The sequence below is a fragment of the Phoca vitulina genome, unplaced genomic scaffold, assembly GCF_004348235.1.
Source record: "Phoca vitulina isolate PV1807 unplaced genomic scaffold, GSC_HSeal_1.0 scaffold59, whole genome shotgun sequence".
NCBI lineage: Eukaryota > Metazoa > Chordata > Mammalia > Carnivora > Phocidae > Phoca > Phoca vitulina.
The window spans coordinates 4668349-4694597 of record NW_022589762.1 but is presented as its reverse complement, the minus strand read 5'-3'; the positions used below and the strand labels follow the sequence as shown (position 1 = coordinate 4694597).

Below are 26249 nucleotides of genomic sequence, written 5' to 3'. Positions count from 1 at the left end.
AGAACTTTACATTTAGTGTGATGGATACAGTTTAGGCTTAGGAAGAACTTCAGGCCATCAGAATTACAGATTCCTGGAGTGCCTGGGTGGCTCAGTCGCTTAAGCGTCCGACTCTCAATTTCGGCTCAGGTCACAATCCCAGGGTCCTGGGATCGAGCCCCGAGTTGGGCTCCCTGCTCAGCGAGGAGTCTGCTTCTCCCTCTCCCTCTGCCCCTCCCCCCACTCATGCTCGCGCTCTCTCTCTCAAACAAATAAATAAAATCTTTAAAAAAATTATAGATTCCATTGCCATGGAAAGCATCTTTCTAATTATCTTTTCCTGGAAGAGAAAAAAACAAAAAAACAAGCTTCAGCTCTCCAGGGGATGTAGAGTGGTACTGTCTGGAGGCAGCAACAGATTCAGACCTTTTTGCCAGAATCATTAGGGGGTGCAGAAGTCCCACCCCAGGCAGGCCAGATTCATTTGGTCTGGGGTGAGGACTCGAAGTCTGCATTTATAAACTATCCTGAGGGATTCTGACTTTTTTTTTTTTTTTTGAGAGAGAAAGTGAGTGAGAATAGGTGGGGGCGGGCTCAGAGGGGGAGGGAGAGCCAGAACCTCAAGCAGGCTCTGTGCCCAATGTGGAGCCCAACGTGGGGCTCAATCTCATGACCCTGAGATCACGACCTGAGCCGAAATCAAGAGTCAGATGCTTAACCGACTGAGCCACGCAGGCGCCCTGAGATTCTGACTTTTGACCAGAGTTGATATGTGCTGGATACATGGGCCTGGTTAGGTTCTTTACAAGGATCTAACCCTGAGGCTGGGGGTAAGGATGAATTAGGTGGTGTCTGGAGAGTGCTTTGAGCTCTTGGAAGAAAAGTGCTTTCTAGATCAAAGGCAGGCCTTGGGCTGTGCTCTGCCTGCTCAGGCCTCTGCAGCTCAGTATCCTGGGAGGACCACCCAGGCTGCCTGCTTCACATCACTGGGGGACCACACTTGGCTTTGACAAATAGCAACACTCCCCAGGGCCTTGTTGGAATCAGTTCCTCATCTGCACAGCCTTTCTTGTCCAGCTGAGTCAGGCCTCGGGCAGTTTCGTGGGAGCCTGGGGGCCCTGAAATTGCAGCTCCTGCCCAACCACTATCCAGGCACTTTCTGTCTAGAGGGATTTCCCTGGGCTCTGGGAGGGTGTCCAGACCAGGAGGGAAGGTGTCTTACAGCCTAACATGCAGCCTACCTGGGATACCAGCTGTGCTGCTACAAGCCTGGGAACTGGGATTCTGTAATATGAAGCTGCAGAGACATGAGCATCTTTGGGGGAGGAGGGTCACCGTTTCCCTGGCCCTGTCTCCAGATAGGGCAGCAAATAAAGCATCATGTGTATGGCAGGCGGCCCTTGCGTTCCACCTGCGAAGGACCTTAGCTGTGTGGTTCTCGAATGTTCGCTTGCTTCAGCATTACCAGAGGATCTTGGTTGAGAGGTAGATTCCTAGGTCTCTTCCCCAGAGAGTTTAAATCAGTATGTCTTGGGGAGGGAGCCCAAGAATGTGCATCTTAGCGCACATCCCCAGTGGGTCTGACAGCCCACTGAGAAATGCTGCTCAAGCCTGTTTTTCCAGAATATATCCATCTGCAAAAGGTACACTCCAGGGTGCCCTTCCAGTCTGGAATTTTAGTCTTGTTCTTAGGGTGAAGATAAGAAGTTTTTGGTGAGGGTCTTAAGTAATGATGTTATGGCTCAATAAGGCACACGTTTTTTATTGGTATATTATCATCTGAGGCAGAAACACAGTGTTATCTGAAGCAAACTGAAAGGTGAGGATTATCTGTGCTCTGTATACACCATGGGCATGATTTGTAAACCTAATGAAAAATGGGCTGCTTTATAGGATGGGATAAAGCTGCAAAGTTGGTTTATACAAGGCAGCAGAATCTAATTAGGGAGAAACCATCCATCTTGAAAATCCAATTGGCGATTATACAGTCTTTGCAGAATTTTATACAAACTCTTATGTTTTCCTTTCATTCAGCTCTACTCCAGTCACGTCGTGGGTAGTGTGCATGCATGTGCGTGGGTGTGAGACAGAGACAGGCAGAGACAGAGACAGAGATAGGGAGGCAATTAGAGAGACTGACTTCAGGAGAACAAGAAAACCCCAAACAGGATTTTCCTAGGAAGAACTTCTCTTTGCTGTCCAGACCCTGCAGCTGCCTGAAGAAGGTGGCAGGGGGCAGCAGCGAGTCTGAATCCCGCTTATACCATTCTCATCCCAACCACCAAGCAGGCTGAGCCTGAACATGCTTCCATTTTCTTCTTTGGCAAATAGCAAACTCCTGGAGACTTTTCAGTCCCAGGGTCTTCACTCTGTGCTCAGTGCACGTGGGGTGAGGGTGGGGAAGACATGGGAAAAGGGATCAGGCCCTTCTGGCGATCTCGGCCCTCTCTAGCCCTGGTGGGCCCCATTCCTTGCGCCAGTTCCCGCTCAGCTCCACAATTGACAGACTCCAGGTGGAATCTGGACAGTTGGCAATCCTGAACACAAATGTATGGAGTTTCCAGTGTAAGCACTTAGGATGCTTGGAAAGACACAATGGTGTCATGGATGGAACATGAGACAGGGAGTCAAGGCCTGGGTTCTCCCTTTACTCAGACCCTGGGTATCTGGGTGCCCACAGACTGGTCACTTCCTTGCTCTGACCCTCATTTTCTTCACATGCAAAACAAGGAGGTTGGGAATACATGAGCTTTTCAAGCCCAGGCTGTGATGGGGAGAGAGATTCTTCCTCTCTTCACATCTGCCTTTCACCAGATTGTGCAAACTAGGAGACGTGATCAGACCACTGCCCTTGCACATGGAAACACATGAAATCAGGATGATTACTCTCCAAGTCCGGAGGCATTTCTAAGCTCTGCCTTGAGTTCAAGCTTCTGTAATTTATCTAAAAGGTAGAAAAATGCCATTTGCCCAAGGTCAAGACTACACCTTCATTTAGGGAAGAAGGAACTACTATTTCTCCTGAAATGATTTCAGCACACCCCTGCCTAGAACCTAGAAGGTTGACCAGATGACTTTCTGAGACCTTCTGAAATTTGAACGGATTCTGTTCCTAAGTGAAGGCAAAAAGGAAACAGGAAGCAGGAGAAGGATATTTTGACCAAGCAATACTCTATAGCAGGAAGGCCTTGGCCTGTGTGTCATTAGCTGGAACCCCAGCATTAATGCTTTGCTCCAGTGTGGTACCTTAACTCTCTGTGTGCAAATCACTTTGTGAAGGTTAATTAATTTTCACAGTCCCTGTGGGAACCTGGCAGGGTAAGTTATTGCTAACTACATCTCACCTTTCAGTTCCCTGCAAATAATCTGTAAAGGCCTCTCAGAACTAAGCCTCGTATTTACATGAGAATCACTGTATCTCCACCCCTACTCCTTTCCCACACATCCCATCCTAAATCTCCAATACCCCACACATGCTTACAGTTCTCCTTTAGAGAACAGGTGTCTGCCACAGTCAGACACGGTAAGTGCCATTCTGTCCTCTAAGCTGGACCTGGGCCTTTCCTCCTGGCTTTCAATAGGACTCATTCTTTCAGATCCATCACTGCCCTATGGCATCCTCAGTATATAATTGTTGTTTCTTCCCTTCACTCTTGAAAATCTCCCTTTTCTGGAGTACCTGGGTGGCTCAGTCATTAAGCGTCTGCCTTCCCCTCGGGTCATGGTCCCAGGGTCCTGGGATCGAGTCCCACATCAGGCTTCTTGCTTGGCAGGAAGGCTGCTTCTCCCTCTCCCACTCCCCCCAGCTTGTGTTCCCTCTCTTGCTTTGTCTCTCTCTGTCAAATAAATAAAAGCTTTAAAAAAAAAAAAAAGAAAGAAAGAAAAGAAAATCTCCCTTTTCTGGACTCAGCCTCTCTTAACTTTTCCCCTGAGAACTCTACCATCTCCCCACTACTGTAGGGGGCTCTGTCCACTTCCCTCCAGGTAGGGCTCTGTGGTCACAGAGTTGCTATCAGCCAGAGCTAGGGAGGCACAGTGGGGTGGGGTCTACTGCACGGTGTGTGGCTTCTTTCACCTGCTCCTTTCCTCCATGCCACATTAGCATTGGACTTGGTGTTCTTAGCTGCTAAAATCCTGGTGTACAGAGCCCATCCCATTGGTCTAAATTATTTCACCCAGCGTGTTACTTTACAAAGCGCTTAACCAATACTTAATGTTGATGGTGATGTTACAGCTCTCTCTTTCCACACTTAGTCTTCTTCCTGAGCCACCTCGGGTTTTGTCCTTCCCCAAGTCTTCTGTTCCCTGTGTTTCCCCATTCTCACACAGATCTGCTGCTGCATAATTCCCCTTCAGTTTCTACTTGCCCCTTGGCTGAAATCTGAAGGAATTATAAAGCAGCAACTCTTAAAAGGGGGTCCACAAGCCCCTGGAGAATCAGAGAACTCATTTACTTAGAATTTATTAAATGCATTCTATCGGCTACCTATTGTGCTAAATAACTCCACATGCATTATCTTATTTAAACCTCACAACTTCACTCTAAAGTAGGTATTGCTATCTGATTTTCCAGATACAGAAAGCCTCAGGCTCACTGAGGACATGGGACTTGTCCAAGGCCACAGAGCTTGTAAATGTCAGGATCAGGATTTGAACCAAGGCCTTTTTACTCTGGGTCTAAGGAATTCTGAGCCAACCATAGCTGTCAGCAGGTTATAACCTAGACTACACTGGAATATGCTAGAGGCACTATCCAGCCATTTATACTGAAAGAGCAAGAAAGTGAGGATAAATGTTGGTGCTCATAACTACTCCACTGCCTCCTTCTTATATTTGTTTCTCTGTCTCATTGAGAGCTCGTGTCTCTTTCTCTCCCTGTTCTCTGTCCCTCCTCCCCCTGTAGCTCAAAATGACTAGGCACAGATAGCAGACAAGGGAATAATTAAATAAACACTACCCTGGGTTGTGTGTTGGGGGGGTGTTTTAAGAATGGCTAATAGAAGATAGGTTGAATATTTATGCCCACATGGATTAAAAGCTCGGAGAGCTCTATTATAGATTGCTATCTTTGTCTTTTTCAATATTTTTACCAATGGCATGAACAAAGGAAGATAAGGAAGAATATTTTGTAGTAATTTAAAAAGTTCCATCCATAAAGAAGCTACAACAGAAATAAACTTTTAGGCATCAAATAACATAGCAGCAAAATAGGTAAGGCAAAAACTTTTAGAAAAAAAAGACCATTTGATAAAAACAAGACTTGAGAAGATTTTAACAAACTTATCTAGGATTTGATACATTAGTCAGGCAAAAAGTACTATAAGTATGTAAAATATTTAAAACTATCAAGCAGCAAGCTTAATTTAAGAGATAAATATAGAGTTGTGTACTCTGCAGTAGAATACACATTCTTCTCATGAAGTTATGCAAAAAGTGATCATGTTTTTGATTACACAGGAAAGGTTCATAGATTCTAAGAAGTAGATACCTTACCAATATGTATTTTTTTACTAATAAACTATTTTTTTACAATAAACTAGAAACCAGTAGTTTTTATATTAAAAACACTCTTTTAGGGCGCCTGGGTGGCTCAGTTGGTTAGGCGACTGCCTTCGGCTCAGGTCATGATCCTGGAGTCCCTGGATCGAGTCCCGCATCGGGCTCCCTGCTCGGCGGGGAGTCTGCTTCTCCCTCTGATCCTCCCCACTCTCATGTGCTCTCTCTCATTCTCTCTCTCTCAAATAAATAAATAAAATCTTTAAAAAAAAAAAAAAAAACAAAACACTCTTTTAGAGGTGCCTGTGTGGCTCAGTCGGTTAAGTGTCTGACTTTGGCTCAGGTCATGACCTCAGGGTGCTGGGATTGAGCCTGCATCAGGCTCTGTGCTCAGTGAGGAGTCTGCTTCTCTCTCTCTCTCTCTCCCTCTACCCCTCCTTCTGCTCATGCTCTCTTTCTCACTCTCTCAAATAAAGAAAATGTTAAAAAATTAAAAATAAAAACACTTCTAAACAACTCTCAGATGAATTAAATAATCAAAACTGACAAATTAAGACAATATGTTATTTACCTTACATTATGATTAAAAATGTAAAATACCAACAAAGCTTGGAAGGTCATTGAGTACACTGGATGACCAGTTGGGATCCATTAAGATAATGTCAGGCTGGAAAGACGGATGGTCTCTAATAGAATTACATCTGAGATCTTGCTCTGGTGTCCAAAAAGCCAATGACAGAAGCACAAGGTGGAAGAGATATGATTCAGTAGCACCATCTTTAAAAGAAGAACAATCACACAGACAAAAGATTTAGAGGTTTTACTTGACAAATGGGTTCGGCATTCATCAACTGTGATGTGGCTGCCAAGAAAAGTTAATGTGATTTTAGGCTGCATGAATAGATATGCAGCGTCTAGAACAAGAGAGGCGTAGTCCAGCTCTAAGCTGTGCTAATCAGACTTCACACACTGGGCATTCCGTCAGGGGTTCTGTGGCTCGAGGAAGCTAAATCAGGGCACATTCAGAGAAAAGTAAAGAGAAAGGTGAAGGGACGTACAAAAAAAAAAAAAAGATCCCCATGAGCCATGGTTGGAGGAAGTAAAGAGACATGGCATAAACCCAAGGCAACTCCTTGAAGTCTTAATGCTGTTTTCAAATATATAAAGGGTTTTTATGCAGAGGAGGGATAAGGTCATAGAAAGATATATTTCTGTGAGCCAGAATATTCCAAAGGTGAAAGAGCTGTTTAGAGATCCAGCCAGGTTTCCTATCGCTAGAAGTGTTCTAACCTAGTTTGGGTAAATACATGGCAGGGACATTGTGGCAAGGGTTTTAGCACTGGGAAAATAGGTGGTTGGATCAGGCAGACCTTCCAACCCTGAAATTCTTCAATTCCTCTGGAATCCGGTGTTCCCTGAGTATGGTCTTTCCATGGGCTACTGATTCAGGTATCCCAAGTCTTAAATTGATTTTGTACAGATTTTCAGCATTCACATTTTGAGCATAGACCCTGCGGATGACAAAAATGACTGAGTGTCCTAACCTCGATGAGACAGCATCAGCCCAGATGAGACAGTTTTTCGGGATTTTAAAAGGAAACATTCAATTAAAGACATCTGATGTTCTAAGATTTCAGAGAAGGGGTCAGCGAGGGTTCGAATAGGTGGGGAAATTCTCACGGGGAAGATGAAAAAGTGTATGTGTGCATCGGGCAATCTGAGTGGTTTTCGAAATTGTGCTAACAGAGATGTATGTACTGAGCAAGCATAATTGGTTGCTTCTCTCCTTTGGTGGGGGAATATGGTGTGCGGGCTGGCATGCCACATGCCACACGGGCAGACCTCTTTAGAGTGTCTCTCACGATTACCCTTCTCATGGCCACTGCAGAGCTCCCCGCAGACACAGGCTTCCGGCCCTGCAGCTCCCGCTTACACACAGCCTGTGTCTCTTAACAGATGGATCTGACAGGAGCCTTTATTGATGAAGCTTTCCGTTCTTCATCTTCCTGATTGCCTCTCACCTTTTCCAAACCCAGCAGCACTTTTATCCTTGAAACTAAGACCTTCCTCCCCTTGGGGGACAATGGCTCTTGCCCTCCACAGCCCATGACAATAATTACAATAACAAATAATCCCTTACATTTACTTAGGGCTTTGCTGTTCCAAATGCTTTTCACACCGGCTCTCTTGTTTGTTCGTCATGCTGGTGCCGGGGCAGGGTGGGGAGGAGTGGGGACTCAGGGCACGTGCTACTCTGGGATGTAAGGAGGTCAAAGTGCTCAAGGTCACACTGAGGATTTGAGCTGATTCTGGGTTCAGAACCCAGGGCTTTTGAAGCCCTGAGCTGGTTTAGTGGTGTGAGTGGTATGAACAGCACTGTGATGCCCCCCATTCCTGGCGCTCATGTGTCTGACTAGGGCTGGTCATGAGTCAGTCGGTCAGTCCATGGGACTCATCCTCTGAAGACCTTCAGGCCTGGCCCAGTCCCCTAGGATGCCAGCTTTATTCAAAAGCATTTCCAGAGGTTTGGTTCCATGAATAAGTCTGGTTAGCCTGGACCTGGGCTCATTAAAGCCCACCTGGAACCCCAGGGCTTCTTTGCAATGGACCCAGCCTTTGTTAATGAGTTAGAAGGAGGCGCCATTCAGAGACTGTCTGCCTTCCCCCTATTTGTTTTTTTAGCAATCTTCAAAATTACTTACTTTGTGACAAGCAAACTGACATGTAAGCATGAAAAACAGAGTTTGTTAATTTAATCAAATGAAACATAGAGCAAAGTTAATATAACACATTTAATGATGGTATAGAATTGATGCCCTGTATGGTTATTAAGCATAAATGGTAAACAGCTTATATGGATGACTGTAATCAGTATTGCTTTATCAGAGCAAATCAATTTTTAAGTTTCTCTCATCTCACTTTATTAGTTCTTCAGTATTTATATAGTTGGAATCACTGTCTAAAGTTGTCCTTTATACCATTTGCCATCTAGCACCTGAATTTCTTTGAACATAGGAAGATAATGCCAGGGACCCAGAGAAGACTTTCTTTCTGAAAGTCCCTTCAGATGGTGTTCATTTCTGCCCTTGAGGTGTCCCTATTCAAGAGCAGGTACATTTGCTCCTTATTTCTTGCCAAGATTTTCTTATACTTATTATGGGCTGGCTAATGACAAAAGTAACAATCCAAAACATTTGTCATTTAGCACGAAGAGATTTCTTACTCTTAGCCAACCAGAAATTTCCTACGCCCAAGATGGTGGTAAACACAGGGCTCCAGCTTGTGGAAGTCACCTTTCGCTGAGCGCATCCTGAGGCCATTGCCATACTCACTCCAAAGGTTTCTGGCTTTGGGGGTACAGCCAAGAGAGGGAACTTAGAGGCTTCTGCTTCGATATGAGTGACCTTGCCCATGACGACTCACACCAGTTCCTTGTCTGGGTCACTTTTGTGGTTCCTGTAGACCTGGACGGATGCCAGGCAGAATGGCTCCTTAGTCACGTTCCATCTGTGTGTGGCACAGGTAGCAAGTGAGGAAGGGACATCCTTGGGCAGCAGGGAAGGCCTGGCACTAGACTGGAGTCCTGAGTGGACATTAGGGAGGTGGAGGTTAAAACGATGAAGGACTCAGAGGAATAAACACGTTGCCATCCTTGATGTTTTGTTCAGAAATCTTCCCAGTACCTCTTAGAACTGAAAACCAGAGCCCTTTCCTTCGTTATTAAAGTCTCATTCCTTGGATAAAGGGCAGAGGGGGCTTGCCACCATTTGAGTTTAGAATGGCAAGTGCCAAATGTTATAGTATGAGTAGGTTCAAAACAGACCTTGAGAACCAAGACATCAGCCTGCTCCTGAGCGTGGATTCTTCCCCTTAACAGGTGAGAAAGAGAACCAGGGGGCACTGAGCCAGAGAGAAACTTTCAGTGCAGGTCAGAGAAGAGGTGTCACGGTGCAGTCCCCTGGGATGCTTTGGCCAGATAACTTCCATCTCTGTTCAAATTTTCAGCCTTCTTGTTTGAATTTGGACGTGGGTGGGGGGCGGCACTCAAAGGAGGACCTATCTGGACAACACCAGAGATGACCTATACATCTTGTTCCCAAAGCCGTATTTGTCTTGGTCTCTATATAGGAGCAGGGTACCCAGGTATTTCCTTCCCGTCCTGTGGGGGTCCTCAGCGTAAGAAGAAGATGCTGGCAGGGGGATGAGGACATCTCATCATCACTGCCCGCCTTGAACCAGCCTGCCCCTTCTCATGCTGTCTGCCTGGGGCCCTGGGCCTGAGATGGCATGAGCACTGGACAGGTGTGGCCCCCCCTTCCTTTGTCGGGGGCGTGGTGTCAGTGGTTGTCCTTATTATGGAATCTTTTGACATTTTCTGAGCAATATGCATCACACAAGCACACAGTTTCGGGAGAGCCCTCTGACTGTGCCGTTCAGACCGTGCTGATGTAGCCAAATAGAAAGAAAGCATCCAAAGTGGGAAGGAGAGCAACCAAGAACCCAAATAGGAAAGAAGCCTGCACAACACAACTTTATGCTGACTATAGGTGTAGGGACCAGCGGACAATAGGGAGGTCCGTCCAGCAGAGGCCAGGGGCTCGTTGTTGAAATAAAGCGAGGTTAAGGAAGATGGAGCCAGGGAAGCCTCACTGAGGAGTGTAGGGGTCATCTAGAAATGATGGCCTCCTCATCCAGGAGGAGGAGAAGGTCCTGCTAGGCCTGCGTGGTCCGCTAATCCTGAGGAACTGATCTCGCAGCTTCGGCGGATGGGACCTACGCAGTCACCCCCACCAACCCAAGCTCCTGACGGGGTCCTGGTGCCCGGGCCCCAGGACTTGTGCTGTAGGATAAAGGAACTTGGGTATAGACCTCATGAAACTCTCCTTCTGCCACCTCTGCAGGAAAATTGCTGCTTATGATGAAGAAATCCAGCATCTCTACGAGGAGATGGAACAGCAAATCAAGCATGAGAAGGAGCAGTTTCTCCTAAAAGTAAGAGTCCACACCGGGGCTCGGCTCTGAGGGCCCGGGGGAAAGATCGCCTGCTCTGACCCCCACCCCCAGTTGAGGATCGCAGCACCCCCACCCGCAGCGCCGTGGGTTCCCTGTTTCTCTGCTTTAGATTTTTCAAGGCATCTCTGTCACCCTCACATGTGGCATTTAATTTCCTTCTTTATTTTTGTTGATTGGGGTCTGTCTCCTACTAACTTGAAAGCTCCACAAGAGCAGGAATCTTTCTTTCACTTGCTAATGCGTCCTCAGCACCTCAGCCAAGCTTGGAGCGTAGTAGGTCCTCAACAAACATGTGCTGAATCACTGAATGAATGAATAAATGAGCGAAAGGATGAAGGTACATGCATTGCCCGTTGCAGCAGCTTGAAGACAAGGTCTGACACGGGCTGGTCCCCAGAGCTATGTGGCAGGCCCACCCAGATGCAGTCCATTCCACTCCGTGCCCAGCAACTCCTCTCAGGGGCCATCATTAGAGTCTATGCTTCCCATCCTTTCCCTTAGACACCTAGAAAATTTAATACCCAAGACAAGTCAAATCCCACCCTTCTCGGACACTGTGGGAGAACATTTAAAACATGCATCTCCTGTTCCTCGTCTGGCACTTAGCTTCCTACCAAGCCCTGCTGTTTGTCTTGGGAGGTCAGAATTGGTGAAATTCTCCCCTTTTGCAAGCTAAGCAGGGGCCTTTGGGGAACATATTTATAAAACAAAGCTACAGGAAACTCTCTCTTATCTATTTTTGGATTATCCAGCTTGGTGGGTTCTCAGCAGAAAAGTCTTTAATCTCGAATGGTAGCTTCCTCCCTTCGTTCAGGCTGCTATTACAACGATGCCATAAACAGGTGGCTTATAAACAACAAACATTTATTTCTCACAATTCTGGGGGCCAGGAAGTCCAAACTCAGGGGGCCAGCGGGGGGGTCATGTTCTGGTGAGAGCCCACTTCCTGGGTTTGGCTGTGGCCTTCTTGCTGTGTCCTCACAGGGCGGAGGGCGCAGGCAAGTGCCCTTTAATAAGGGCTCTGATCCCACTCCTGTGGGCTCTGCCCTCGTGACGCACTCACCTCCCAAAGGCCCCACCTCCTCGGGGCCATCACCTTAGGGCTTAAGTTTCAACATGTGACTTCTGGGGATACAACGTAGAGACCACGTCGTCCCCTGCCTCTCAGAACCGAACCTGGCCATTATCATAACCCCATCCCTCCTCCTAAATGCAGGTTGGTTTGAACCAATTTTTAATTTTATGCTGGTTGGATTATCCACACCAAGGCTCTATTTATTATCATAGATGCCATTTAAATTGAGGTGGAGTTGGAATGCTTTCCAAAAAGCCAGTCATGTTCTCCAACTAGATCCCTCTGAAGTCTTGTCAATATTTCCGGACTCTACCCCACTCTTTCTTTTTGGAGCTTTAAAACATTCAGCCTGTCCCCTGACCTTCAGCGTAGTTGGGTGAGTATAAGGCCGACAGAACTCAAACACTTGTCACCCAGGGGACCCTAAAATAGTTTTCTGAGAACAGCGGCCGCTTTCCTCCTTGCAGTGGGAAAGCCACTCCCTTGACCCCAGATGATCTGCTTCTAGGCCGTGACTACAGGTCAAAGGTCCTAGCTAAAGAAAGAAACATGCTTCTAGAAGTGAAAGGCGGGCCAAGGCATGGGAACTGGGAACGGGAGGAGGTCGGAGGAAAAACTTCAAGGACACATTCGTATCATGTTAAGGTGATGTGACGACGCTGCTGTACCCCTTCACCCACCCTCTGCTCCCCCTTCCCCTGCTTAGTACCCCAGGCCTTTCAGGCCCCGTGCTTAGATGTACGCTTTTTGCGGAAACATGGAAACTGTTGAGATGTGCTGGGCTTCGCAGACACAGGCCTTTGCCTGGTCCCAGAGTGAGGACAGTGGCATTACAGTTTGGGACAGCATGGGAAGGGCTGGCCCTTCTGGCCGGGGCTTGGCTCCTGGCGCTACACGGAGCAGTTTGTTTGACCGTGAGGGAAATGCTTAATCGCTTGCACGCTCCGGCTCCAGCTCCGGGATAAGAGGCGCCCTCAAGGCTCTGTGCTGGTGGGGGGGGGGCGCGCAGTAAGACCCTCCGCAAGCCCACTGTGGGGATGGCAGCATCCGCGCTAGAATTCTGGAGCCGCCCCCTCCCCCCTCGCCCCGGCACTGTTCGCAGGGCGCCCACTCTGTGAGCGATGCCCCAGGCTGAGTGAAGCGGGGTCCCTGGTAAAAGAGTCGCGAACAGGCACTGCCTGCTCCAGCCCTGCCTCTGCCGTTGCATGTGGTTGACAGGAGGACCATTGCAGGCTCTCCCCGAGCTCCCTTTCCCTGCCTGAGGAGCCAGGTAGCGGCTGATGATGATGAGCCCAGGCTAATCCTGAGCCTTTGAACGGAGGTGTCCAAAGACCTGTACCTGAGAGTGGTTTTGTGCCCCCCCCCGCTCCCCTGGGGACGCCATTGTGCCCAACCTCGTAGTCCCCAGAGCGTGCGGCATCCCACAGCTGCCCCCCCACCTCCCAGGGGCTCGGGTAATGGTTTCTTCTCTTCCTGCACATTTTGCACCTCCTTTCTTTTTTTTTTTTTAAAGATTTTATTTATTTATTTGAGAGAGAGAGAATGAGAGAGAACACATGAGAGGGGGGAGGGTCAGAGGGAGAAGCAGACTCCCTGCCGAGCAGGGAGCCCGATGCGGGACTTGCACCTCCTTTCTGCCTTCAGCAGAGTGGAGAGCTGCAGGTGCCTGCGTATTTTTGTTTCTATCATGTGAACAAAGAAATAATGATAAGCGAATGAAGTAAGCCGGGGCTGGAACCCCAGTCTCCTGACGCCCAGCGGAGGGCCTTTACACCAGACCAGGCTCCGAGAGAGGGTCAGCCGTCCCGACAACCCACACAGTTCTCTCTTTACCCCACCCCAAACCCCTTCACACTACGTTGTCAGCTTCCGGAGCAGGGAAGCCCAGTTGTAGGGCACGAAGGGGGATGCTGTCGAGCACAGGGGCAGAGACTTCACAAAGAGCAGGGCTGGGACACCTCAATCACGGTGGGAAATGGCGAGGACGTAGACCCTCAAGGGGAAAAAGCGATGCCCTGTGTTAAGGGATCGAATGCTAGTACCCAATGTGGAACAGAATATGCATGTTAGAAGGATATTCCACCCCACCCCCCATTTACAGGTGGGGAGATGGGGGCCCGGGATTCAAACTCAGGCCCCTGTTCTGTTCTCCGTGTTCAGGACTGCACCACTAACTGAGGCTGCCTCCTTCGGGGGGGAGGGGGGTGGCGCACTGTCATTGGTGGTGGTCACACTTGGTGGGAGCTGGTGTCATGCCTTGCGGAGCACTTGCCGTCTCTCCGTCTCGCTGCGCCTCACCGCTGGGCAGGCAGGGCACCGCAGCCCTGGAATGTTGTAGGAAGGGCCCCGAGGTCCAAAAGGACGGCTGGGCCCTGCTGTTGAGCAGATACGAGGTGGGGAAAAAAAATCTGCACCCCAGGGGCACTTGGGCCTCACGTCCCCTTCTTTCCTGCCTGGCAGGACACGGAGAGGTTTCAGGCCCACAGCCAGGAGCTGGAGCAGAAACTGTTGTCGAAGAACCAGGAGCTGGAGCAGCTCATCCAGAAGCAGAAGCGGGTATGCTTTGGTCATGGCCTCGGAGCGCCTGGCTCCTCCCTCCATCCTCCGCTGGCTTTTGCCCACTTTCCCCACTATTCACTGGACGACTTGGGTTTGTTTATTTGTTTGTCTGTTTTTAATCCCAGAAGAACTATTGAGCTGTACAAAAGATAGCATTTGAAATCACAGGTGACGCCAGGATAAAGCCTTCACCTCTCCAGTGCCAGGTGTTACATTTGGGCAAGTTGCCAAGAGTTCTCCCTCGAGGCATCTGAAGATATCGTCCTCTAATTATGCCCAGGAGCCACCAGAATGCCAACACATCCACTCGTTTCCTGCATCCTGTGTCAGAAAAGAGGGGGATGCTGAGATACAGGGGACATAGTCGCTGAGGCTTTGGGGGACGCTGCAGACAGTGATGTCTTCCTGCCAGGATGGCCACGATACCTCCAGTAGGAAGAGGCTCTTTAAAGATCAATTTGTCCATCCCTTGTCTTCCTATGTGCCCAGAAAAGGTCCATCAGCCTTTCTTTGGTGGCTGTTCCCATCACCCCCCAGGAGGGAGGCAGACACCAAATGTGCCTGCCATGCACCTGAGCCCCAAGAGGCAGTCTGGGTGGTGCACTGTGTAGGGCTGGCTAATGACCCCAGGAAGACTGATTACCTGGGCAAACTTCACGCTCGCAGCCTCCTCTCCAAAGCAAGGGCTCATCGGGCAGAAAGGCCAGGGTACCACTTGGCCTCCCCCATTTTGTTTTGTCTGGCGCTGGAAGGAATCCAGCCCTGCACAGACCCAAACACATTGCTTCCATTTGAATAGAGAGGGCTATTTTTAGCAACACATTAGAATATGCTTGAAGCTGCCCCATGCTGAAAGCTATAGACTGTCCCACTCCAGCTGCTGCCCGACCTGTGGATTTGGATTTCTTCCTTCTGCAAGCAAGATCATTTCAACTTCAACTGCCTTCCCCTGCCCTGGCCACAGCCCGAGCTTCTCCTGCTCTTTCTCCTCATCACTGTTTGGCATTAAGTTGTTACCAATTAGACTTATCCCTGAAATGAATGATTGCCACTCGGTTTAATTACTGCATGCTTGCCTGATTACACAGGAGCCTCTTGAGAATCACACAAAATTCCTTCTTGCAGCTTCCTCCTCCCCTTACTGGCCACATTCATTAAACTCAATTTATTATGATATATTTGCCTTGGTTTGATTCCTCCTCTGGTGAGAGGGTTGGAAGCTCTGCAAAGCAGAAGCACCAGCCAAGAAAATCTGCACTTATACAAATGCAGGGGTTTTTGTTGTTGTTGTTGTTTTTTTTTTAGTTGCTTTAGGGACATGAAACAAGGTATGTGTTTGGTTTGACCTGTTTTAGCTGTTTCCTAAGAATTTCCAGGGTTTCTGGCCACCATACAAAGTTTCTCTAGATTAAAGGAATTGGCCTTGGTTAGCTGAGAGAAGAAAAGGGGATAAATAGACTTACTGTCAGCATTCAGAACTGGGAAGGATGGTTTTATGGAGAACGCCACTTAGCTGCCTTCCATGTTCATCGGGGCTGAGGGAGACAGTTGGCTGAAAGGACAAGAGGGGTTGAAGTTAGCTCTCAAGACCGCAGGTGAGATGATAATGATTAGCGTTATCATCACTGGGATGGGCAACACGGATGGATTGGTGACCTCCTTTCCTAGCGGTCTTTGTGAATGGTGCCTCTCCCTCTGGACTATTCAGGAGCCCTGTGGAGGCAGGGGAGAGATGAGATGTGCTCTGAAATGTGCCCCCTGCCTCTAAAAGTGCATCAGTGTGAATTAAGGCACAGGACAAAGCCTGTCGAGGCTCCGGGGCAGGGATGGCTGGCCGAGATGGCCCACAGGTGCAGAAAGTGAGGGGAGAGGGGGGCAGGCCAGATTGGGTGGTAGCTGCTTATCATTCCCTTCAGCTCCCCCACTTTCCTTTCCAGCTGGAAGGCCAGTGCGCCATGCTACAAAATGATGAGCATGAAACCAAGGCTGAGAACACCAAGCTGAAAGTCACAAACCAGGAGCTGGCCCAGGAGCTGGCGCGGACCTCCCGGGAGCTGCAGGATGCCCAGCAGCAGCTGGAAAGCCTCCAGCAAGAGGCCCGCCAACTCCACCAGGACAAGGAGACGTGAGTCTGGCCTTCACGGGGCTCCACCCCCTGCTGTGAGCGTGCCATCTCCTCTCCTGGAGACCCTGTCACCTTGCCTCTCACGTGGGGCTTGGGGGTTCCTTGCTCCCTGAAAATCTCTTCTGGGATCCGGAGGCCATTAAGCAGACTGTGGCAAGCATAATCTAGGATTTCTAGGACATCTACAACCCTGTTCCTGGAAAATTTACTATGTGATGAGAAAGACGTGTTATCCAACCAATAAATGTAAGGCAGTCATTGAGAAAAGGCTGAGTGAGCAGCAGCACCCGTGACTGTCATGGTTTGTTTTATTTTTTAGGAGATTTATTTATTTATTTGAGAGAGAGAGAGGGAGCACATGAGAGTGGGGGGGAGGGGCGGAGAGAGAAGGAGGGGGAGAAGCAGACTCCCTGCTGAGCATGGAGCCTGATGCAGGACTCCATCTCAGGACCCTGAGATCATGACCTGAGCCGAAACCAAGAGTTGGTTGCTTAACTGACTGAGCTACCCAGCTGCCCCTTTTTATTTTATTTTTAGTTTTTAAATTTGTTTTAAAGATTTATTTATTTGAGAGAGAGAGAGAGAGGTGACTGTCATAGTTGAGAGACTAGGAAGACCCAGGACAAGAACGAAGCAGGTAGGCTTCTGAGGTCAACATAGAATCTGATGGAGTGTGTGACAGTGCCCTGGAATCTTTGCTCCAGTCTGCCCACTCTCTCCTCTGTGTGGGCCCAGTGTGGGGAGCCCCACGTCTCTCAGGGCCCAGTTCACCACTGAGCTGCATTGGGCGTGCAACCAGCCAGCTCGGCCTGCTAGGGAGAGGCATGTGTGAGGAAGGATCAACGGCTGGGTCTGCATGCTGAGCCTGAGGAGTTGCTGGGGGACCAGCCATTTATCTTGTCTTGGGAGCATTAGCTTCTGAGAACAAATGCACTCCTTGGCATGCCCAGAGACGGGGATCTCCCTTGTTTATTTGTTCACGCATTTACCCACACATTCATTTACTTAGTCACTTGTCAAACATTTATTGAAAACTACTCTGCTTTGGTTTTACTGTGTTGTGCATTCCGTGTATCACCCCTATGTCAATAATTTGACATTATTCCATAAGAACTTGATAGCATCCTGCTGTGGCAGGTCCTGTGAGTATCCACTCTGTGGATGAGGAAGCCCAGGGTCAAGGGGTCTTAAGTAACTGTCACACGATGCTCAGGGCTAGACGCATCTGGCTGACTCCCCACAGTGCATAATGAGCCAGCCAGAAAATATTGACTCAGGAGTAGGACTGGCCATCGCTCACTCATTATTCCCTCAGGCTCTCATTCATTCCCTTCATTCATTCTGCAGAAGGTCACGTGGGCCTGGCCCTGTGCCAGATGTTACAGAGAGTCTGATTTCAGAGGACAGTGTTGCTTAGCAGTGCTGAGTTTTACATACGCTAACCTTCCCCTTGTTCAAAAGTGAAAGCCCTCCCTCTGTCTGACTGCTGGCAACATTTGGGTCCATTGGCCCAAATCCCATTGTTCTGGGTGTGCTCTGCGGCTTGGGACTGATTGCCTGGGTTGAAAGGGAGGAAATGTGTTTCCATGTGGAGTTTTATCCTGGTAAGACTTCTCTAGTTTAAAACAAAAAAAAAGGTATTGCTGAGTAACTGACTTAAAACAAAACAAAACCCTTCACTCCGATTCTCGGATGACCAGTGGCAGGACAGTGTATTTCATTGTAAACGAGCAAAATCAGTTCCTCCTCACTGAGAGCAGGCCAACAAGGTGCAGGCATTTAACTTTACAAACAGAATTAAGGATTCAGGCTCTTAAAATTCAATCAAGTGCTAAAACAACAAACATCTGAAGGCAAAGCATTAGAACAGCAAATGGAAATAAGCACCCAGTGCTGGGGTATCAAATCATAGCGTGAGGATTAAAATCTTTCTGAAGTCTTATCTTAATTAACCAAGCCAGAGACACAATCTCTGGAGGCTGGGAATTGAAAAAGAGGGTTAGGAGGGAGAGAGAAACGATTTCCGAACCTTCGTGACTTGCTTTCAGAAAGCGCACAATGCTGCAGTGAGAAAACGTGCTGGGAGCCCGGGAGCGAGGGTCCTGTCCAGGGAGGTCAGGAGACAAGGGCAGGGAGAGCCTTAGCTTGTTCTCTGTAGAGCAGAATCCCAGAGCAACAGTACGGACAGAACCCGAGTGCTCTAATCCACCTCTTCATTTTATGAACAAAGAAACTGAGGCTCAGTGAAGTGCCGTGACCGCCCCCAAACCACACAGCTAGTTAGTGCCAGAAAACAGGGACAGAGCCTAGTCGTCCCAATAGCACGCGCTCCCCCCGCACAACGTCTTGCTGCCTGATGTTGCACCAGAGCAGCTGGGAAGGGAGAGGATGGAATAGGAATAGGGGATAAAAAGACTTAGTCATTTATCAGCTAGAATTCTGAACGGGCAAGATTAATTTTTCTCTTCTCTGAAGTTGCTCAAGGAAGGAGAACTTGATTTTAAAATAAGATAAAGAAGGCACAATCAAGCAGGAGAGATAATATAAAGATGAAAGGTCAGCTGAAAAGCTGTACCTCTCTGTTTATTTGGTTAATGAATTTTTGTTTAGGGTAGGGAGTTTATGACAAGGCACAGAATCCCAAAGGCACAAAAGGATATATACTCAAAAAGAGGCCTGCATGCCCCGTGCCCCACTCCTGACTCCGGGACTGCGATCACCAGGCCACCAGTCCTGTTTCTGTGGATCCTTCCAGAGTGTTCTATGCATATACCAGCACGCGCACGTGCGCGCACACACACACTTCTCATTTATAAAGTGGCAGCACACTGTTCTGCATTAGCCTGCATTTTTCACTTGACAATATATTTTGGAGATGCTCCCTGACTCATCCCTCTCCAGAAAACAAAGCCAACAGCCGTTCTCTAAAGACAACCATAAACCTCTCACCAGTCACTCCTATGAAAAATGCCAAGTTCTTTCCCTTTCAGTCCACAGATTACCCAGTATAAACCTTTACGACGTCTAGTTAGAAGGACTTTGAAGGTCCTTTGGTCAAATGTCCAAGTGTCATTTGGTTTTTCAGGAATGCCCTTCTTTTTGTTAACACACAAAAAGCCTGAATATGTGTATGGATCTAAACAGATGTATGTTTACTAGACAAATAGGTAGACCTAGATTCGCGTCGTTATGTAACATATGTGCGTACATACGGGTGTGTTTGTGTGGCTTCAGCAGTCAACTGGTACCATGTAAACAGGGCAGAGACCGGACTGCCTTGCTTTTTAGGAACTGGCTCCTAAATCAAGCACTCTGTGAGAACACAGACCTCCGATTTCCAAGGAGTGATTGTCCTTAGCAGGGGCAAAACTGTCTGCTCCTGGCTGAGAATGAGAACCCAGGGCTGGGCCGGAGGAAACACAAAGCCACCTTGGTGACCAGGGCTCGGTGGCAGCACACAGACAGCCGGCTCCTGACTGCCCATCACAGCAGAATCCTACACAGGGACTTGGGGACCCGGTTTGGGTAATGGAAAATACATTGTTTTCCCTCAAGTTGAAATTAAATATAATTGGTAATAAAATGTTAGGAATTTGCAGCTCTGCAGGAGCTAGAGAAGTTTTGTTGCTTAATTAGGATTGTCTGAGGTGAACTTAGAATTTGATTCAATCTGTTATTGTTGTAAATGACTTTATAATTATTCTATAAGGGGGGAAAAAAAACACACCGATACCTTTTAAGGAATCTGATTATGGTGAGTTTGGCCCAAGTCTGGATGGATGGAGCAAGCAGGTGCTGTTTTTACCAGCTCAATAATGACATTGAGGGGGCAGCGGCGGGTGTGTGTGTGTGTGTGTGTGTGTGTGTGTGACTGTCCTTGCCCAGCCCGGTGTGGGCACAATCCGGGGAGCCCAGACAGTCTGTGGAAATGCACACATTTGTGAGGCTGGAAGATGCTCCTTACACTAGAAGCCCTGCCATGGTTTGGAAATCTGGAACTATAGACCTTTTGCAGTAAGCTTAGGAGTGATTCAAACATTTCTAAATCGGTGCAGAGCACAGAGGAAGGATGGAGGCAAAGTTGTGAAGTTCAGCAAGGCTTGTTTTCCAATGTCACCCAGTTCGGCTTTCCTTTTTTTCTTTCTTCCCTGAGTGGTATTGAATACCTCCCTGACTCACCCCTTCCTTCCTCTCTTCCTTCCTCCATCCCTGCCTTCCTTCTTCCCTCCCCCACTCTCCTTTTGTTTCTTACTGCTATTTGTTGATTAAGTTTCATGCTGGATACTGGGCTCCGTAGAGATGCAAACATACCGGACCAAACCAGACATGGCCCCTGCCTCACCCTCTGAGTTGCTCTCCAGACACCCCAGCTACCTCTAAGCTTCTCCCTCCCCTTCCTCAAAACTCCTGACATGATTGACACATTCACACTGATATAAGCGTCTGATTGTAATTGACACATTTAATCTCTGCTTGCTGGCTAGAGATAAGAAATCCTAAATTAGGGGCGCCTGAGTGGCTCAGTCATTAAGCGTCTGCCTTCAGCTCAGGTCATGATCCCAGTGTCCTGGGATTGAGCTCTGCATTGGGCTCCCTGCTCGGCGGGAAGCCTGCTTCTTCCTCTCCCACTCCCCCAGCTTGTGTTTCCTCTCTCTCTGTGTCTCTCTCTGTCCAATAAATAAATAAAATCTTTAAAAAAAAAAAAGAAAAGAAATCCTAAATTAAAGAAATGAATGGCCAACAGTGGAAATTTCAGAGATCTATGAACAGATTGGAGACTTATAGGGGAAAATGGGGAAGGAGGAATGATTCTTCTGGAGCTCCTGGAAACAAACACAACCAGTGTCAGGGGGAAAAAAAATACAAGTTCTGCTCTCACCCTCTAAGATGGGGCTGAGGAAGAATTTTGGTTCTAATTCTCTGAATTCTGGGCAGGGCAGGACCACCTGGAGCCTGGGCAGGGAGCCCTGTTCATCGGTTTGGTAGTAGGAGGTCCTAATCTAGATTAGAACCCTGCTCAGTCATGGATTGTCTGTGTGACATGGGGAGAGTTACTGACACTTTGTCTGTGTCTATGAAATGGGGTAATTTTACCTTCCAAATAGGGCATCTGTACTGATAAGTGAGATCATGGCTGAAACCACCTGCCAATAGCAGGTGTTCTCCAAGGGAGGCATATTCCTCTAACCTCCCGTGTCCCCAGGGTGGGGTACTGCCGGCTGGGTTTCAGTGGGAGGGTCCTGGGCATCCAACTTCAGCACAGCCCCTCACACTGTGGTAGCTTGCATCCCCAGAATGGAAGCTCAGAAGTGCTGTGTTTGCTTCCTCCTCAGGGAAGTGTACCGTGTGACGGAGAGTCTGCAGCGCGAGAAGTCGGGGCTCCTGAAGCAGTTGGATTTCCTGAGGTGCGTGAGCAGCGGGTGTGTTCCGAGAGCATATCCTGGGTGCCTGGAGTGGGAAGGGCCAATCTGAGAGTCTTCCCTGCCTCCATTGTGGACGGTCATAGCCACTGAGAGAATGCCCTCATTCCCCTGATCCCCAGCGTATCACGTTTGGCCCATTCACAGACACGCTCACATCCCTCTCCAGTCTGTACCCCGGCAGGTGGGTTCTGCCTCATTCTTCGTGGCATCTCTTGCAGCACCTTGTGTCGTACTTGCTCCAGTAGGAGGGGAACTGAGTTTCTTGAGCTGCTACCCTATGGCAGATTTGGTACCCTTTCATCTTCAACGAAACTCAGGAAAGGAGGGCAGTTGCTGATAGAGAAATTAACAGAGGAGCACAAACAGAGCAAAGGAGTTTAGAGTTTCCTTAGCTCGCTAAAACTCACTGTAAATTCAAAGCTCATTGGTCTGGGATGTGCCAGAACCAAACCCAAAACAAAACCTGTGTGTGGAAAGATGGGGTTTTCACTTTTGCCTGTGAGGTTTCCAAGCTACTTCTGTCTGCCAAACGCCTCTTGGGAATGGTGATGAAGTGCAGTGAGTGGTCTTGAATCGGGGACACTCTGACTTGTTTTGTTTATTTGTTTATTTATTTATTTATTTATTTATTTAGAGAGCGAGTAGGGGGAGGGGCAGAGGAAGAGAGACAGAGAGAATCTCAAGCAGACTCCGTGTTGACCATGGAGCCTGACGCGGGGCTGGATCTCAGGATCCTGAGATCATGACCTGAGCCGAAATCAAGAGTCAGATGCTTAACCGACTGTGCCACCCAGGCGCCCCAGTTTTTATTTTGTTTTACTTGAAAGCCAGGTGAGGTTACTGTGTCTGGCATCTGTGATGCTACCAAATGGAAAAGTGCTCCAAACTGAATGGGACGTGGCCACGTTCTAATCCATTTGAGAGCAGGTCTTGATTCTTAGGAAGCTTTAGTGGAAGGAAGAGAACAAGATGAACAAGGACAAGTTTTTGCGGTTTTTTTTCCTTTTTTCTTTTGTACTTAGAAGAAAAGGACAGATTCAAGCGAATGAGCAGAGGAGAATAACAAGGCAGCTCTCTGCGTATGGGTCTCTTTGATGGAGACCAGCATTTGTGCAGAATCACATGCCTGAAGCATTTCTGTGCTGTCGCATGCTTTACAAGCTTAGATTCTGCAGCCGCTGACAGCCCAGATGTGGCCGATTTTTCCTCCACAGTGAAATCACCAGGTAGTGACAGAGAGCAGTGGGAAAAAGGAGTCAAGTAGAGAGATAATGCTGGGGCGAGCGATAGCGGGAATGTGGAGTTGGAGATTGGGGGGAGGAAGTGGGGGGAATTGGGACAACGGCTGGGATGTGACAGGAGAAGGAAGGGACAAATGGAAACAATTTCAGGACACTCAGGAACACGTGCTTGGGAACCCAGCATCTATACTGTAGGGCTCCTTATAAAACTTGAGTGAGATCAGGACACTTTGCTGCCACTCCCCCACCCTCCATGGCCTCACATCTCTTTTGGAGTAAAATCCCAAGTTCCTACAATGGCCCACAAGACCGCAAATGGTCAGGTCTCTACGTGTCCCCCCACCCTTCTCTGACCTCATGTCCTAATGGTTCTCCTCCGAGCACTCTGATGCCCTCCCTTCTGTTCCTCACACACATCCTGTAGAGCTTGACTCCAGGCTTTGCCCTAGCCATCTCCTCTGCCTGTGATGCTCTTCCCTCAAATATCAGCATAGCTCCCCTCTCCTGCAAGTCTCCACTCAGATGCCGCCTCCTTGAGCGCCCTACTGAGATACCACTGCACCCTCTGACACTCTTTTTTCCATATGCCTGCTTCATCTTTCTCAATAGCAATGACCCCTGCACTAAAATAAAATTCCCCGGGGACAGGAACTCTTTCTTTAATTCATTGTTTGTAACCTTAGTAGCTAGAACCGTGCTGAGCATGGAGTGGGTGCTTGGGAGACATTTGTTGAGTGACTGCATACATGCATGAAATGAATGGGTCAGAGAGAGAGCACGCGCACCCAATAGCAAGCTCACAGGTGCTGCGGGAACTCCTGGTCACCCTCTAGGGGAGGCTCTCCCTAGTGGTAGGATCCTGAAGTGCATGATCCTGAAGGATCTGTCTGTCCCCCGGCCTCCAGCCGACTTACACACAAACTAGCCTCTGTCACAATCCCCAAGGAAAGACACACTCCCTGGACTTTCCATGTGAAGATTTTCTCTGCGCACATCTCCCTGGCAAACCGGTCGCTATTGGATCTATCCACTGCAAACACCATGTCTGAATAGATACCCCTTTTCCACTTGCAGGGAAAGGAACAAGCATCTTCAGGATGAACGGGACATACGTTATCAGGTAATTGCCCCATGCTCCTTTTCCCGACCGGATTTGGGTCCACTGGCAGCCAGAGCCCGTGCTGGGACTGGCCCAAGAATGTCCTTGACGTCTGGCTCATCCTTTCTGTGTGAGCAGACAATGGCATGGATTTTTTTTCTTTTAAATAATAAAAATGCAGGGTGGCCTTCTGAGTAGCAGTGTGTGAATTTTCCATGAAGTAACACACTTGCCTCTTGGCATAAAGAGACTAAAATATTTAAGAGGGTCACAGATCGCTTCAACATGGACATGGTAGATCTATCCAGGAGATGGCACAGTTGAAATATCATGATCACTTTTAACCAAAATGCTCACAGGTTTTTTTTTCCCCCCTTCATTAACATGTTTAATCTCTTGATGAAAAATTTGCATTTTTATACCATCATAGAACAAATTAAAAATGTATATTTCACTATTAACAGTTGATTTTAAGTACACATTTTTTACCCTACGGGGACCCCTGTTTCTCTGTACCTGAACACCACACTTACATACTCTCCCAAATAGCACAGAATCCTATATGGATTTATAGGTCTTCACTTTGAGCCACATTAAACAAAATCAAGGATGCCATGTTCTCCCACTCATCTTCCCCTTTAGATAGGAGCCACTGCTCCGAAGGGACAGAAAAGGAGGACAGGATTCACCGATGCAAATTCCTAATCATCAGGATCTAGTACATCATGCATTTCTCATGTGTCCTTGGGCAAGTCATCAGCCTGTCCAAACATGACCCCAGCTCTCACATGAGGAAATCCTATCCTTTTTTCCATATTATAGGGATTTTTGAGAAAAACTCTTGCAAAGAGGAGGGTCATAGGCTCTGGGCCCTGAGCTGGACAGTGGCCTGAATGTGGTCAGCATACGACAGCTGGTTCACAACTAAAAATCCCTGGGGAGAACTTGTTATACCCCCATTTCTTTCCTGCCACTGACTGGCAGCAAATTTCTCTACCACCCACCTCTATGTACTGTCAGAGCAAGGCTTCAGCCTACACATGTTTGTTTGATGATGATAATGGTTATAATTGTTTTAGAAGTAACACTGAATTTGTTTTAAAATTTCCAACCAAATGTCACCCTAATCCCTTGACCTCACTTCCCTTCACCTGCCAAACTCATTTTGCTTTGAAAAGGAAATGGAATTAAGAACCCCAGTGGGGAATAGAAGAAAGAGGGATAAAATCATGTTCATGCTGAATAATAATTAAAGATTAATTTGGAATCATTATAGCCATACCTTCAGGGGCCCTGGGAGCACTGCAGCCCCTCCTTCTCTCATTAAGAATCACTGGGAATCGTGGGGATAGCTGGTTAATGAGAGATTCCTCCTATGATCTAACTCCCCCTCACGTCCTGGGAGACATCTGCTGGGGAGCACCGTGAGCAGGGTTGTAAGCCCTCACTTGCCGCGGGGCACCGGGCTAATCGATCCTCAGGGCTGGTCCCTTTCTCATTTCTGGGGCTTTGGAAATAAAGACGAGTTGGAGCCACGCAGACTAGTGTGATTTAAAGATGCACAGTCTTTTCTGCCCATTCATACCTTCCTATGCCTTCCACATAATCTCTTCTTGTCATCTTGCAAATTGCCAGTACTGCTGTGAAGGGTAACAAGGTGGACCCCAGGCTCTAAACTGTGTATTGATTCGTTCTATTAGATTGTTGGGCGGGAGATGGAGGGATCCTGATGAGAAACAATAGCAAAAGGAAAGAGTAAGAGAATGCTAACAGGGAGACCAGAACATTGCTTACTTCAGAATTTGGTTTAGAGCCTGACCTTTGAGGTGGGAAAGTGGAGCCCTTTCTGCTCAAACATTGGGACAAATCAGCAGGCGTGGATCTGAGGGCATTTTGTGTTTCCACAGAAAGATAAGGCAGCCAAGGCAAACACAGCTGCTTCCAAGGCGAACTGGAAACAGAGATCTGGCTCTGTGATAGGCAAATACTTGGACAGCAGAGGGATTCTTAGGAGGTAAGTCATCCCTGATTTCTTCATTCATTATGTGTTCCTTTGTCTTGAACCCATCGGCTCTCAAGAAGTGGCCCAGGGTGGGGAAGCCCAGAGTCATTTGCACTCACTCCCCTTGAATCTTGGAGGACATGTTCCTTTCTGTTCTGACATCCAAGTGGGAGGAGGACTGTGCAGGGCAGGTCCCTGGGACAGGACATGGTCTTCTAGTGTGTGTCTGCAGATAGG

The 26249-nt window shown here is 48.1% G+C and overlaps 1 protein-coding gene across 1 annotated transcript in view; it reads left to right on the top strand.

Moving 5' to 3' along the window:
* CRACR2A (calcium release activated channel regulator 2A) overlaps positions 1-26249 on the top strand; it is a 129102-nt gene that overhangs the window by 66597 nt on the left and 36256 nt on the right. The window contains exons 7-12 of the mRNA XM_032391062.1: positions 10377-10467; positions 14024-14119; positions 16060-16247; positions 21581-21652; positions 23986-24031; positions 25918-26024. Of these exons, the coding sequence (XP_032246953.1) occupies positions 10377-10467; positions 14024-14119; positions 16060-16247; positions 21581-21652; positions 23986-24031; positions 25918-26024 (600 nt within the window). The remainder of the gene's footprint in view (positions 1-10376; positions 10468-14023; positions 14120-16059; positions 16248-21580; positions 21653-23985; positions 24032-25917; positions 26025-26249) is intronic.